Source organism: Indicator indicator, chromosome 37 (genome assembly GCF_027791375.1).
Source record: "Indicator indicator isolate 239-I01 chromosome 37, UM_Iind_1.1, whole genome shotgun sequence".
NCBI lineage: Eukaryota > Metazoa > Chordata > Aves > Piciformes > Indicatoridae > Indicator > Indicator indicator.
This window is the reverse complement of record NC_072046.1, coordinates 1,783,274-1,797,274: the sequence shown is the minus strand read 5'-3', so window position 1 is coordinate 1,797,274 and position 14,001 is coordinate 1,783,274. Positions and strand designations below refer to the sequence as shown.

Genomic DNA, 14,001 nt, shown 5'->3' with positions numbered 1-14,001 from the left:
GCTGGAGAGGTACCTCTTGTGAAGTGTTGGAAAGGATTAGAAAACATTAAAGGGAAAGCTCTCTCTGTTTGTGTCTGGTCTCAGCACCTAACAGAGCTAAGACAAGCTTGTAGAGACACACAGATGTGGACTTGTAGAAAACAATCTGTGAAGCAGGAAATAGATTTGTTGTTTGTTTGGTTGGGTTTTTTTACCATTTGCTGTTTGATCAGAAACCAGGCTACTGGTTGGAAGGGAGATGGCTAAATGAACTTGTCATCAATGAAAACAGTGGCACATCAAATCCTGCTGTACTCTGTGGTGGTGTTACAAGCAGCAGCTGCTGCTGGGAGCAATCTGTATGGTGGGGCTGCAGGATAGTAACTGGAACAAGAATCTAATTCAAAGTGCAAAGGGAGTTCCCCATCCTTTTCCTTTGCCAGTATTGTGGCTAAAGAGGGAGGATAGTCCAGGGGTGACAAAGCTATTTTGAGATGTGGTAACATGGCAAGATCTTAAATGCTTGGGGGGGGGAAATAATTAAATTCCTTGTGCCTGTGTTTAGTCTTTGTTCCTTCGATGTAAAGCAGGATGAAGACACTTCCCTGTCCCAGAGGGGTAGTAAGATTTGAGTGGGTTGTTAAGTGAAGAGCTTGGCTTAGATGTTTTAAGAGGAACCTAGTCTCTCTCTCTTTTTTTTTTTTTTTTTTTTTTTTTGTAGTTGTTGTTATCCTGCTGATTTTGCTTTCTTTAGTGCTGGGGAAACTTCTTCCTAGGTGATGCTTAGTTTGCCTCTTTGAGTGGTGTAAAGTCAAAGGCTTTTCTTCTCTGTTTGCTTTTAGGCCAACTGCGATTTGAGGCGGCAGATAGATGAGCAGCAGAAGATGCTGGAGAAGTACAAGGAGCGGTTGAACAGATGTGTAACAATGAGCAAGAAGCTTCTCATAGAGAAGGTGAGCACTTGCAGTCCTGGTTCATGTCCTTGAAAACTCCTCAGTCTTCGTTCTAAGCAGTGAAAACCTGCTCCTATTGCACCAGTGACAAAAAGCAACTGGAATTCTGTCTTGAATGATTTCTCTGCAAATGGCAATGGAATCTTGAAGGCTGAAATTCACAGATTGCATGGGACTGGAAGGGACCCTCAAAGGGCAGTTTATCCAATCCCACTGCAGTCAGCAGGGACACCTCCAACTAGATCAGGCTGTCAGGGACCACATCAAGTCTGATCTTGAATGTCTCCAGGGATGGGGCCTCAATCACATCGCTGGGCAACCTGTTCCACTGTCTCACCATCCTCTTTGTAAAGAACTTCCTCCTGATGTCCAACCTAAATCTCCCCTACTCCGGTTTCAAACCACTGCCCCTTGTCCTGTCACTACCAAACCCTTCTAAGCAATCCCTCCCCAGCCTTCCTGTAGGTCCCCTTCAGATAGTGAAATGCAGCTCTAAGGTCTCCTTGGACTCTTCTGCTCTCCAGGCTGAACAGCTCCAATCCTTATAGCCTGGCTTCATAGGAGAAGTGCTATGAAATGGTTCAGAATGGTTTGGCTTGGTTGCTTTTCATGGTCTCAGGCAAGGGAGGGGAGATCAATCTTCAAGTCTGAGCAATAAATGTATCAGGCATAGCTTGATTTGGAAACTCTTAGACCAAAAAGCAACACAGCCCAGCTCTGGCAGTAGAAGAGCAGTGTCCCATTGTGCAGTGAAATTGCCAGATACACTCTGTGACATGAGCAAGTGATTTAGACCTTTCCTTCTTTCACAGAGCAAAGCTGGAGATCGTTTCTTTGTTTAAAACTCAAAACAACACATTAAAGACACTGGGGAAAGTGCCAGGCTGCTGTTTGCCAGTGTCCAGCCTGTGTTGAAAGATTTCCAGGTTTCCTGATGGTTAAACAATGCAGGACTTTGATTGCTCTTTCACCTGCTGGCCAATCACATCTATTGTTTGTGGGCACTGGGTGGGCAAAACCACCAGGGTACTGGCCAGTACATACAGTCTGTTTGAGGTGATTTTGTCACAGAGCTGATTGTTCTTGGCTGCATGGGACTCTCCTTTTTGGGAGGACTTGTGTAACTGGGCTAGGTGTTAGTTAGACCTGGCATCCAGATGGGTGCTGTGCAGCTCCAGGGAGGAGCTTTGCTGCTTCATCTTTACTCCTGACTGAGCAAAACTTTGCTGCTCTCGTCTCAAGCCTTGGAAATTTCCTCTCACTTAAGAGAAATGCTTTGTGACTGACACCACCACTAATTTTTTTTGCGTGTTGGTGACCTAACTGAGGTTGTGTCACTTCTGGGAGTGGTGCAAGTGCAGGACTGAGCTGGCTGATCGCTGTATCTTAGTCTTGACAGTGATTCAAGTTGTGTTTTCTTCCTTCATCTCCTGTTGGAGTGAATAAGGGGCTGATCAGAGCCACTCTGGAGTCTAACTAAGCGACTCATACAAAAGGGATAGTTTTAATCCTTCTCTAGATCGATTTCAACTGATGATAGAGTGGGAGAGCTGTTCAGACAGTAATGGGGAAGGCAAGGTGAGGCTAAAATGTCAGAAAGGAGGCAAACAAAGAGCTGTCAGAGCAGCGTGAAGCACCAGCAACAGCTAGATCGATGATTTTTCAGCTGGGGTTTCAGATAAGTAGAGCTGAAACAATGGCAAGTAATAAGAATTGTTAGTGATTTAAAAGGCAGCAGAGCTCTTGGCTGCTAATTCATGGCTTCTCTTTTTGCCTGTGTTTTGTTTTCAGTCAAAGCAGGAGAAGATGGCATGCCGAGATAAGAGCATGCAGGACCGCTTGAGGCTGGGGCACTTCACCACTGTGCGGCACGGCGCCTCCTTCACCGAGCAGTGGACAGATGGCTACGCCTTCCAGAACCTCATCAAGTGAGGACAAACACTCTTTAACTTCAGAGATGGAAAAGATCTGCAGTTGTGTGTGATGTGGGAATGGTGTGGCTGATGCATGGCAGGCTAGGAGAGAAGCACAGCTGCTGACGATGGGGAGCGTTTTCGTGTTGAAGTGATTCCGCTTAAACCTCCAGAAAATTGAACTGGAATTGAATTGTTTGGATTGGCCTCTTGGCTGCCCACTGAGAGCTCACCTGGAGTACTGCATCCAGCTCTGGAGCCCTCAGCATGAGAAGGACATGGACCTGATGGAGTGGGTCCAGGGGAGGGCCATGAAAATGATCGTGGGGCTGGAGCACCTCTAGCACCTCTGCTATGAGGACAGGCTGAGGGAGCTGGGGGTGTTCAAACTGCAGAAGAGAGAATGCTCCAGAGAGACCTAATAGCAGCCTTACAGTACCTACAAGAAGGCTGCAGAGGGACTGTTTACAGAGGCCTGCAGTGATAGGATGAGGGGCAATGGTTTGAAAATAGAGAGGAAGAGATTTAGATTGGATGTCAGGAACAAGTTCTTCACCATGAGGGTGGCGGAACATTGGAACAGGTTGCTGAGGGAGAGGGTTGATATTCAGGGTCAGGCTCAACAAGACTCTGGGCAACCTGATCTAGTTGAGGATGTTCCTGCTGACTGCAGGAGGGTTGGACTGGATGACCTTTGGGGGTTCCTTCCAACCCAAAGCATTCTGTGATTCTGTTCTCAGTGCACCTACCTGGCTGTGCAGTGCTTAGGGTAGAGGGTGGTCCAAATTCTTACATGTATCATGAGTCAATCAATTTGATTTGCATGCTTGCATACACTAGTCAAGGCAGGCTAATTAGCTGCTTTTTAATTTTTTTTTTCAAGTAGAAAGTAGAGAAGCTTAAAAGAGAAAATCCATACTGTTTAACTTCTGCCTCCTGGTAACAGTGATCAAAGGGGTTGCAGAAACCTGGAAATGAAGATCAGAGACCTTTTATGCATGATGTTAATGGAAATAGCCAGTAAATTCCCACCTGGCCTAGACCTTGAAGTAGGACTTGGCAAATTAATTGCATTGGAGAGAGCTCTGTGTGATCTTTAAATTCATAGCACTTTCTCTGTAGGCTGCTAGGGAGGTGCAGCTCTTGTTAGGCACAGATTAAGGACTTTAGAATTCTTCTTTAGTTTGTGCTCTAAGACCTGGAATACTTCAGGAATATTTACTTGCAGTCTCAGCCTCTTTTTAAAAGTGAATTAAGTATGGAAATGCTGAAGACATTTAGACTTGAAATTTTGAGAGTGCTCTTTTATCACTGTAAAGTGTTTTAAGATAAAATCTTTTTATCTTAGAGGAGAGGCTTTCCGTAGTGAAATTGGGAATGGTGTTAGTTATGTTGGAGAAAACTAAGGAGAATTTTAACTGGACCCCTGAAGTACAAGGATACTTTTTCAGACAGTGCCAGGCTTCAGGAATAGTTTTAACAGGAAAGTCTGAGATTTAAAACAGAGCCTTCTAGGAAAAAGCGTGTGGAAAGTTAGTGACTCTACCCTGGATCTCGGGCTTTTCCGTGAGGTTAGCAACTCCTTGGTATTGGATATCCTCTGCATGAATAAAACCTTTCACTTACTAAAAGGTTTCTGTGGGCCAGGAAAAGAATCCCCTTTTATGCAAAAAATACCTTTAAAAAAAACTCTTGAGTCATGATGTTTGGCACATCCCCTTTTCTGCCCAGAAATGCTGTTAGCAATCTCACGAGCACAACCGAGCAGCTGAAATTCATTGCTCCAAGCCGGGCAGAGCTGAAAGCAACCAGCTACGTACCACTAGTTACCTGCTTCATGCCTTTTTCTACTCTTTTCTTCTTTCCAGGCAACAGGAAAGGATAAATTCCCAGCGGGAAGAAATCGAGAGGCAAAGAAAAATGTTAGCGAAACGGAAGCCACCTGCCATGGGCCAGACCCCTCCAGCCAGCAACGAGCAGAAGCAGCGCAAGAACAAGACCAACGGAGCAGAAAACGAAACGTAGGTCACCTGCCCTTCGTGGGCCATGGCAAGGCTGAGTGATCTCACCAGAGCACAGGTCATCTGCTGGGGAATCACAGAATGGCAGAGGTTGGAAAGGGACCTCTAGAGATCATTGAGTCCAACCCCACTGTCAGAGCAGGATCACCTACGGCAGGTCACACAGGAACTCACCCAGAAGGGTTTTGAAGGTCTCCAGAGAATCACAGAATGTTAGGGGTTGGAAGGGACCTCAAAAGGTCATCCAGTCCAACCTCCCCTGCCAGAGCAGGATCACCTAGAGTAGGTCACATAGGAAGGAGACTTCACAACCTCCCTGGGCAGCCTGTTCCAGGGCTCCATCACCCTCACAGTATAGAAGTTTCTCCTCATGTTGAGGTAGAACCTCGTATGTTCCAGCAGGTACCCATTGTTCCTTGTCCTGTCACTGGGCACCACCAAAAACATCCTGGTACCTTCATCTTGACACCCACCCCTCAGATATTTATAGACATTGCTCAGATCCCCTCTGAGTCTTTTTTTCTCCAGACTAAACAGCCCCAGGTCTCTCAGTCCTCCTTCACAGGAGAGATGTTCAAATGGAATCTTGCCCTTGCCTCTAGGCTTCACTCCATGCACAAATGAATCTTGTGGAATTAGCCTGGCATCCAGCAACATCTGGCTCCAGTTCTAAATAGTTTTCATTGGAGTAAAACAAGAATCTTTGCTGAGCCCAGACTTTGCATGAGCTTAACTTCTTGGGTTTTGAATACAGTAACTTTCAGTATTCCTGCTGCATCAGGTTTGCAAAGCAGTGTCTGGCTGAAGTGTTGCAACTTCAGAAGCGATTTCAGTATCACTGTGATCCGTGGTGCTTTTTTAAAGGAACACAAAAACCAAATGGCAGGCATTTAGAAGCCTTGATTTCCCTGAACTTTCTGGTGAGGCTTTTCAAACATTCATTTGGTGTACTGCAGAAAGAAAGATGCTCTCTCTAAAAGACAGTGCCTTAAGGACTGACCTGTATCTCCAAAGCAGTTCTTCACAGATCTCTTGAGTCAGGGAAGTGGGAAGTAGTTGAAGTGCTGCTCTTTCTTCTTACAGAAGATCTTTTCCTTTTTTTTTTTTTTTTTTTTTTGTTTCTTACCTCTTTTGAAATCACTGATGCTCTAAGAGTTCCTTAGACAGGAAAGCTGTGTCTCACAAGAGATTTAGGACATTATTTTCAGTAAGCTTTTGTGAGCTGAAAATATGTTAACTCGGAGATTTTCATAGAATCACAGAATGTTAGGGGTTGGAAGGGACCTCTAGAGAACATCCAGTCCAACCCCATAGCCAAAGCAGGGTCACCTAGTGCAGGTCACACAGGAACACATCCAGGTGGGTTTTGAAAGTCTCCACAGAAGGAGACTCCACAACCTCTCTGGGCAGCCTGCTCCAGGCCTCTAGAACCCTCACAGTGAAGTTTCTCCTCGTGTTGAGCTGGAACTTCCTGTGTTCCAGCTTGTACCTCTTGTTCCTTGGCCTATTACTGGGCACCACCACAAAGAGCCTGGCCCCTTCATCTTGACACCCACCCCTCAGACATTGATAAGGTCCCCTCTTCAGGCTTAACACCCCAGAGTCTCTCAATCTTTATTCCTAGGGGAGATGTTCCAATCCCTTCATCATCCTCATTGCCTCTCTTGGACTCTCTCCAGCAGATTCCTGTCTCTCTTGAACTGGAGAGCCCCAAACTGGACACAGTATTCCAGGTGTGGCCTCAGCAGGGCAGAGCCAGAGGGGGAGGAGAACTTGCTGGACACACTTTGCATTCCAGGACACCATTTGCCCTCTTGGTCCCACAGTCTTTTTTTTTCTTGCTGTGGACCGACACCATAACCTCCCAGTGGCACTTTGCTTTTTGCACTCTTAAATCTCCTGGGCATGACCTGACGTCAGACTTCCTGCAGCCCTTTGAACTCTTGGTCTTGATCTTTGAAAGTGCATGTGAAGCAAAAGCTGCCCCTGCCTTTTGCAGTCACAGCAGAGCTGGCACATGACTGGGTGAATCAGGATATTCAGGGTGCTCTCTGCAACCTGAGGGATGCCCCACACAGCTGCCTGCACATCAGGGGTGTTGGCTTGGAGGGCACTGTGTGCTTTCTGCACATCAGTAGCCTCACTGGAGGACATTTACTCCTTGTTGTGGCCACAGCAGCTTAAGGAAGCACTAAAGCAAGTTTCAAAGCTGTCCTCCTGCATTTGAGTTTGGACAAGTAAATGGAATGTCTGAACATGGGTATCTTGAATCTTCATTATGGTTTCAGAACCTTTCAGTTCTAAGGGACAGATGAGGTTTTCCCCATTTCCCCTAAGCCAACCTAATGCAGCTGTGGTGTGGCTTGTTCTGTAGATGTGGCAGCACAGCTCTTGATGTGCCTGGAAATCATGGTGGTGTCTGATAACCAGAGAGCTTCTGCCTCTGGTGTGAGCCTGCCTTGATATAATCCAGCTTCACCTGGGTTTGCTGCTAAGCCTTTTTGTGCTTCCAGCTCTTTTTCTCTCTGCTTCTTGCTGGTTTATCATTCTTCACTGACAGATTTCAGGGGTTTATCTTTGTGGTTTAGAAGAGCTTCTGGTGGTGTCCTTGATGCAGACTGTTTGCCAGTGTGTGGATGTGGTTCCTGTGGAGTGATTTTTGCTTGTGAAAACAGTGGGTTTGGAAGTAAGCTGAAGCCACTGTGCTATTTGCTTAATCATTAGTTAGGCTGTAAATGCTTTTGTTGGACTGATGTGGATCAGGTACAAAATGGAGGAAGATTTACTACTTCTGAAATCCTTACGGAGGCTGCCTTTTAGGCAGGTTGAAAATAAATCCTGGAAGGTTGGAAAAGACCATTAAGCCAGCACTGCCAAGTCCACCACTAAACCATCTCCCTGTGTGCCACATCTACATGTTTCTGAACACTCTCAGAGACAGTGATTGCAGCACTGCCCTGGGCAGTCTGTTCCAATGCCTGACCACTCTTTCAGTGAAGAAACTGTTCTTAATATCCAATGTAAGTCTCCCCTGGCAGAACTTGAGGTCATTTCCTTTCATCCTATCACATATTTCTTGAGAGAAAAGACTGACCCCCAGCCTGGCTCCAACCTCATCTCAGGGAGTTGTAGAGAACAATGAGGTCTCCACTCAGCGTTGTCTTCTCCAGACTAAACAATCCCAGTTCCCTCAGCTGCTCCTCACCAGCCCTGTTCTCCAGACCCTTCACCAGCTTTGTTGCCCTTCTCTGGACCTGCCTCACCATCTCAGTGTCCTTCTTGGGAGTGAGGGGCCCAAAACTGAACCCAGGATTCACCCTCTCACCAGTGCCATGTACAAGGGTATGATCACTTCCCTAGTTTCTGAAAGCTGAATGAGAAGCAAGCAGCCAAACTCCTCTTGAGTTCTCTTTCCTCTTTGCTCCCTGGTTGTTACTGTGTCTTAACAAGGAGAGGAAGGTCCCATGATGCAAACTGACACATGCTCCCCTGAAACTAGTTTTTAGCCAGTGAATGAGAAAGGTTTTCATTCAGGAAGATTAATCTGCTGGGGCTTTTTGAGGTTTGTTAGAGCAGCTTGGGCAACCTTGAAGTCTTAGAATATAGTGCAGCTGATTTCAAGCATGTTTCTATGAAACAGGGCAGTGTTTGTCTTAAAGCCCCTTTGGTTTTTGAAGTGCTTGCTGCTGTAACTGCAGCTGCTTTGGGCAGTGTTAGCTCATTACATCTCTTGCTTCCTGAGCAGACTGCTGGAGTTTAAGGTGCAGAAAGCTTTGCTGCTGATTCACAGCAACACCAACCAAACACCTAAACTTTTGGAATCAGAGAATGGTTTGAGTTGGAAGGGGCCTTCAAGATCATCCAGTTCCAACCCCCCTGCCATGATCAGGGACACCTCCCACTGGACCAGGTTGCTCCAAGCATCATCCAGCTTGGTTTTAAACACTTCCAGGGATGAGGCATCCACAACTTCTCTGGGCCAACTCATTCCAGGGTCTCACCACCCTCATAGTGAAGAACTTCAGTAACCATCTTTGAGATCAGCTATATCTGATCAAATTCAGGCTGCTGGGGGCAGCTGTGGGGGTGCATGAACAAGTAGTTGCAGGAAATGAGACAAGTAAATCTGTACTGTACCAGCTGTGCTCTGGCTCTATCTTTAATTTGTAATAGGCAGTTCCTGATAGTCAAAAGTCTTTCAAGAAGACCTTGGCTTGTGAGTTCTGCACTGAGGTTATCAACTGCTTTAGCACTTCAGGTTGGAAGAGGCCTTGAGCAACCAGGGCTTAGTTGCCCATGGCAGGGGGGTTGGAGTAGTTGATTTCTAAGGTCCCTTCCAACCTAAGCCATTCCATGATTCAGCTCTGTGGACCCTCTACATTTCCAGCAGTGGTGAGAAGATGAACAACTGATCAGCTGAACGTTGCCTCCTCTCAGTTTGCTGTGCAGTGAGCCAAGGTCCCACAGCCTTGCACAGACATAGAACTCAATCCCCTCTTGCAGCCAGTTGTGCTATTGATGCTGTGGAGCCCTCATGCACTAACCTTTGTGCTAAGTACCATGCAGAGCACAACTGCTGCAACAGGAATCCTCCTAGGATAGGCTTTGAACTCCGGTGAGGTTCAAAAGGGATATTTATGTGCTGGCACGTGCATATCCTGTTTCCAGAGTAAACAGATGCAGCTGATAGGGGCTTCAGAGCTTTATGGTTGCTTGTGTGATGCTTTTACCAAGCTCCTTGTTGGCAGCAGTGGGAATTTAATGATTCATTTTTCAAACCTTAAAGAGCTCAGCACATTGCGCAGGTGGGGTGGGATCTGTCATTAGTGTAGTGTGAGGTTGTGCTTTACCTCTGTCCTGTGTGGCACATTTTGGCTAGAAAAGACACTGAAAACATTCTGAAATATTTTGTTTCCGTCAGCCATCTGGGATGGAAACTTTGCACATCATTTGCCATCAAAATGTGGATTATTTTCCTTATCACATTGCTTCCTAACTACACATGAGGTCAAAGGTACAGTAAGGTGAAGTAAATTGTCCCTGGAAACCACTTTGCAGAGCCTGAAACAAATTAAAAATCTGAATCGCACAGATTGCATTGGGTTGGAAGGAACCTTCAAAGGTCATCTTGCCCAACCCCCCTGCAGTCAGCAGGGACACCTCCAACTGGATCAGGCTGCCCAGGGCCACATCAAGTCTAATCTTGAATGCTTCCAGAGACAGGGCCTCAACCACATCCATGGGCAGCCTGCTGCAGTAATCCTAGGTCATTGCTGTGTTGCAGTGGCTCTGTGGTCAGGAGTAGTGGTAGTCCCAGAGTGAATAACTGAGTTAAATTTTCCAGCTTTTATTACAAAGGAAAATTTGGAAATCAGTCAGTAAAGAAGACTTTAAATGGAAAAAATAAGGTGTGGAGCTTCAGTACTCCATGTTTAGATTGTGGTTTAGATTTAAGTCAGTCACTACCCTAAGTTGGTGTTGTTAGGAACTTGGGTTTGAAGTTCCTGTGGTGCTTTATCAAGGTTTAAGCTTTTGGTCTCCTTTAGATTGATTATTTGGGGGGGAGGGAGGGGAAATACAAATAGTTGGAGAGTTTCCCTAAAAAGTTGTTGCCTTTGTCCCATGTTGCTGCCTAATGCATTGGGTCTGTCTCCTGTGCAGGTTAACGTTAGCAGAGTACCACGAACAGGAAGAAATCTTCAAACTCCGACTAGGTCATCTTAAAAAGGTAAGAACTCCCTGCACCAAAGCCTTGTAGGTAGCTGATTGATGGAGTGTTCTATCAATGCTCTTGGGAGACCCCCTCCTGGAGTACTGTGTACACTTCTGGAGCCCCCAACAGAAGGACATGGAATTGCTAGAGTGGGTCCAGAGAAGGCCATGAAGATGATGGACATGCTGGAAGGTGTCCAGAGAAGGGCCACCAGGATGAGCAGAGGGCTGGAGCTGCTCTGCTATTAGAACAGACTGAGAGAGTTGGGGCTGTTCAGTCTGGAGAGGAGAAGGCTCCGAGGTGACCTTCTTGTGGCCTTTCAATGTCTGAAGGGGGCTCCAAGAAAGCTGGGGAGGGACTTTTTAGGATCTCAGGTAGTGATAGGACTGGGGGGAATGGAATAAAGCTGGAAGTGGGGAGATTCAGGCTGGAAGTGAGGAAGAAGTTCTTCCCCATGAGAGTGGTGAGAGCCTGGAATGGGTTGTCCAGGGAGGTGGTTGGGGCTCCATCCCTGGAGGTGTTTGCAGCCAGGCTGGATGAGTCTCTGGCCAGCCTGATCTGGTGTGAGGTGTCCCTGGGCATGGCAGGGGGGTTGGAACTGGCTGATCCTTGTGGTCCCTTCCAACCCTGACTGATTCAAGGGCTGTAGCAGCTCTGCTGCAAGCACAGGCTGAGAGTTGGGGTTGTTCAGAAGAGAAGGCTCTAGGGAGACCTGAGAGCAACCTTCCAGGGTTTGAAAGGGGGCTACAGAAGAGCTGGAGAGGGTCTTTTTTTCAAAGGCATGGTATGGCAGGATGAGGGGTAATGGCTTCAAACTGGAAGAAGATGGATTTAGACTAGACATTAGGAAGAAAATCTTCCCCAGGAGGGTGGTGAGGCACTGGAAAAGGCTGCCCAGAGAAGTTGTGGAGACTCCAAGCCTGGAGGTGTTCAAGGCCACACTGGATGAGGCCTTCAGTAACCTGGGCTGGTAGGAAGTGTCCCTACCCATGGCAGGGGGTTAGAACTGGATGATCTTTAAGGTCTTCCAAGACAAACCATTCTATGAAATCTCCCTCTAGAGGTCACTACTGTTTGTCTGATAACTGAGAGAATGTTAGTGCTTGAAAGCCATGGTCAGGACTTTGTATTTTTTTTCCCAAGGCAGTGGCATTCAGGAAAGATGTTCTTAGCTTCAGTAAATAGATATCTGTGTCCTTGCAGTTAGGATTTCATGCAGGGAGTTCCACTGTTTTGGAGCATCTTATTCTGTCACTGTGACCTGCCTAGTCCTGGGCTCTGCTCATGTCTGATATGGGGGAACAGGAAGGAATGGACCAAGGGAAGAAAATGATAAGAGCACACCAAAGACTGCAGCCATCATTGACTACTCATAGAATTACAGAATGGTTTGGGTTGGAAGGGACCTTCAAGATCTTTCAGTTCCTACCCACCCTGCTGTGGGCAGGGACACCTCCCACTAGAACAAGTTGCTCAAGGCCTCATCCAACCTGGCCTTGAACATCTCCAGGGAGGGGACAGCCCCAACTTCCCTGGACACCCTCACTGTAGAGAATTTCTTTCTTTGCTGTATTGAGTAATCAACATCATCAGTAAGAGCCCCATCAAATTTCTTGGGCTTTTGGAAAGTAGCCCTGCTGGGGTGGTTGCATTGCATTTTTGTTTTCACATACACTGGCTTCAGTAGCAACTGCACCTCCCAGGGAGGCTATGTTCAGAGAGGCTGTTGGTTACCTTTCAGTTGTAATAAGCTATAAATAAATGCTCTGGGATGCTTCAGCAGATGAGGTACTGCAAAGGAACAGATGTCTTCTGTCATTGCCTGCTTAGCTGTGATCTCTGCTCAGGCCAAGGAGTTTTCTCTCCTGCATGAAGCAAAGAGGACACATGGAAATGCATTGCTGGAGACCTCAGGTGGTGCCTGAGCTCTACACTTAAGGTTTTTCTCCTATAACCTTGACAGCCAAGTTGAATGCAAGGCCTCATTAATGCTACTGTACTCCTTGTTATTTTCAGTGGCAAAGGAAAGTTAATGACCACATGGAATCTGCTGGCACTCTGCCTGTTTTATTGCCCTGTGAGCAGAGAGCAGGGCTACAGGCAGGGGGATGCCAAAGGCATGCTTGCTCTGCAGCTTCCACATTGCTGGAATGGATTCATTGTAGGTCCATCCATGCTGGCATGTTGTGTGCCAGCCTGGAACAGAGGAATCCATTTGGAAGTGGACCTTACTGGAAAATGAAGTCATGTTCTGAGATTGTGGCATTGTCTGAAGCTGTGTTTATCCTTCTCCACTTTTGGAAACTGGTTCATTCTTTAGGCTTAAAAATAGAACAAGTTGGGAAAGGGAGGATCAGAATCACAGGACAAGTGGGTAACTGTGTCCCTTGAGCCACAGCCACCAAATAATGCTCACTAAACCATCGCCCCAAGTGCCATGGCCACACATCTCTTGAACACCTGTGGAGATGGGGACTCCACCACCTCCCTGGGCAACCTGTTCCAATCCCTGACCACTCTTGCAGTATTTTCCTAATCTCCAACCTATCCCTCCCCTGGCACAATTTCAGGCCATTTCCTCTTCTTCTATCACCTGATGCTATGGAGAAGAGACCAACCCCCACCTCAGTCCAACCTCCTTTCAGGGAGTTGTAGAGAGCAACGAAGTCATCAATGTCCATCCTTTCTAGATGCTGCCTCATTCTTTCTCTTGTCCCAGCAGAGGCAGAGAGATCTTACAAACCCAGCCCCACAGCACCTGGGGAAGGAGCAGGGCCAGAGCAACAATGCTTCTTAGCTACTGAAAATCACAGAATCATGAAGGCTGGAAAAGATCTCTAAGATCAAGTCCAAATGTTAAAAACAAGAAAGTGTCAAGATCTGTCTGCTCCTGTCTGTGTGGGGGTGTAAACAAAACTGCCCAGTCAGTTTTCATTCTTCCCACCTGACTCTCAGCTGGCTGTGACCTTCTCTCTCATCTCCCACGCAAGTTATTTACCAGTACCTTCTTCACAAGTGGAATTACACCTGCCCTTGTCCCCCAGCAGGCAGCTGTGTGCTGGGCTGCATCAAAAGCAGTGAGAGCAGCAGGACAGGGAGAGGATTCTGCCCCTCTGCTCTGCTGAGACCCCACCTGCAGTGCTGCATCCAGTTCTGGGGCCCCCTGCACAAGAAGGACCTGGAGCTGTTGGAGAGGGTCCAGAGGAGGCGAGGAGCTGGAGAACCTCCCCTATAGGGACAGGCATGAGGAGCAGTGAAGCTGGAAGAGGGGAGATTGGGACTGGAGATTAGAGTGTGAGGGTGGTGAGACACTGGAACAGGTTGCCCGGGAAGGTTGTGAATGCCCTGTTCCTGGAGGTGTTCAAGGCCAGGTTGGATGAGGCACTGAGCAACCTGGGCCGGTGGGAGATATCCCTGCCCAT

At 47.1% G+C, this 14,001-nt stretch overlaps 1 protein-coding gene across 4 annotated transcripts in view; it reads left to right on the top strand.

Annotated features, from left to right (window-relative positions):
• Positions 1–14,001, top strand: part of TLK2 (tousled like kinase 2) — a 48,614-nt gene that overhangs the window by 23,817 nt on the left and 10,796 nt on the right. For all 4 annotated transcript variants that reach the window (XM_054396557.1, XM_054396556.1, XM_054396555.1 and 1 more), the window contains 4 exons: positions 822–932; positions 2,724–2,860; positions 4,714–4,866; positions 10,528–10,594. In XM_054396557.1, the coding sequence (XP_054252532.1) occupies positions 822–932; positions 2,724–2,860; positions 4,714–4,866; positions 10,528–10,594 (468 nt within the window). The remainder of the gene's footprint in view (positions 1–821; positions 933–2,723; positions 2,861–4,713; positions 4,867–10,527; positions 10,595–14,001) is intronic.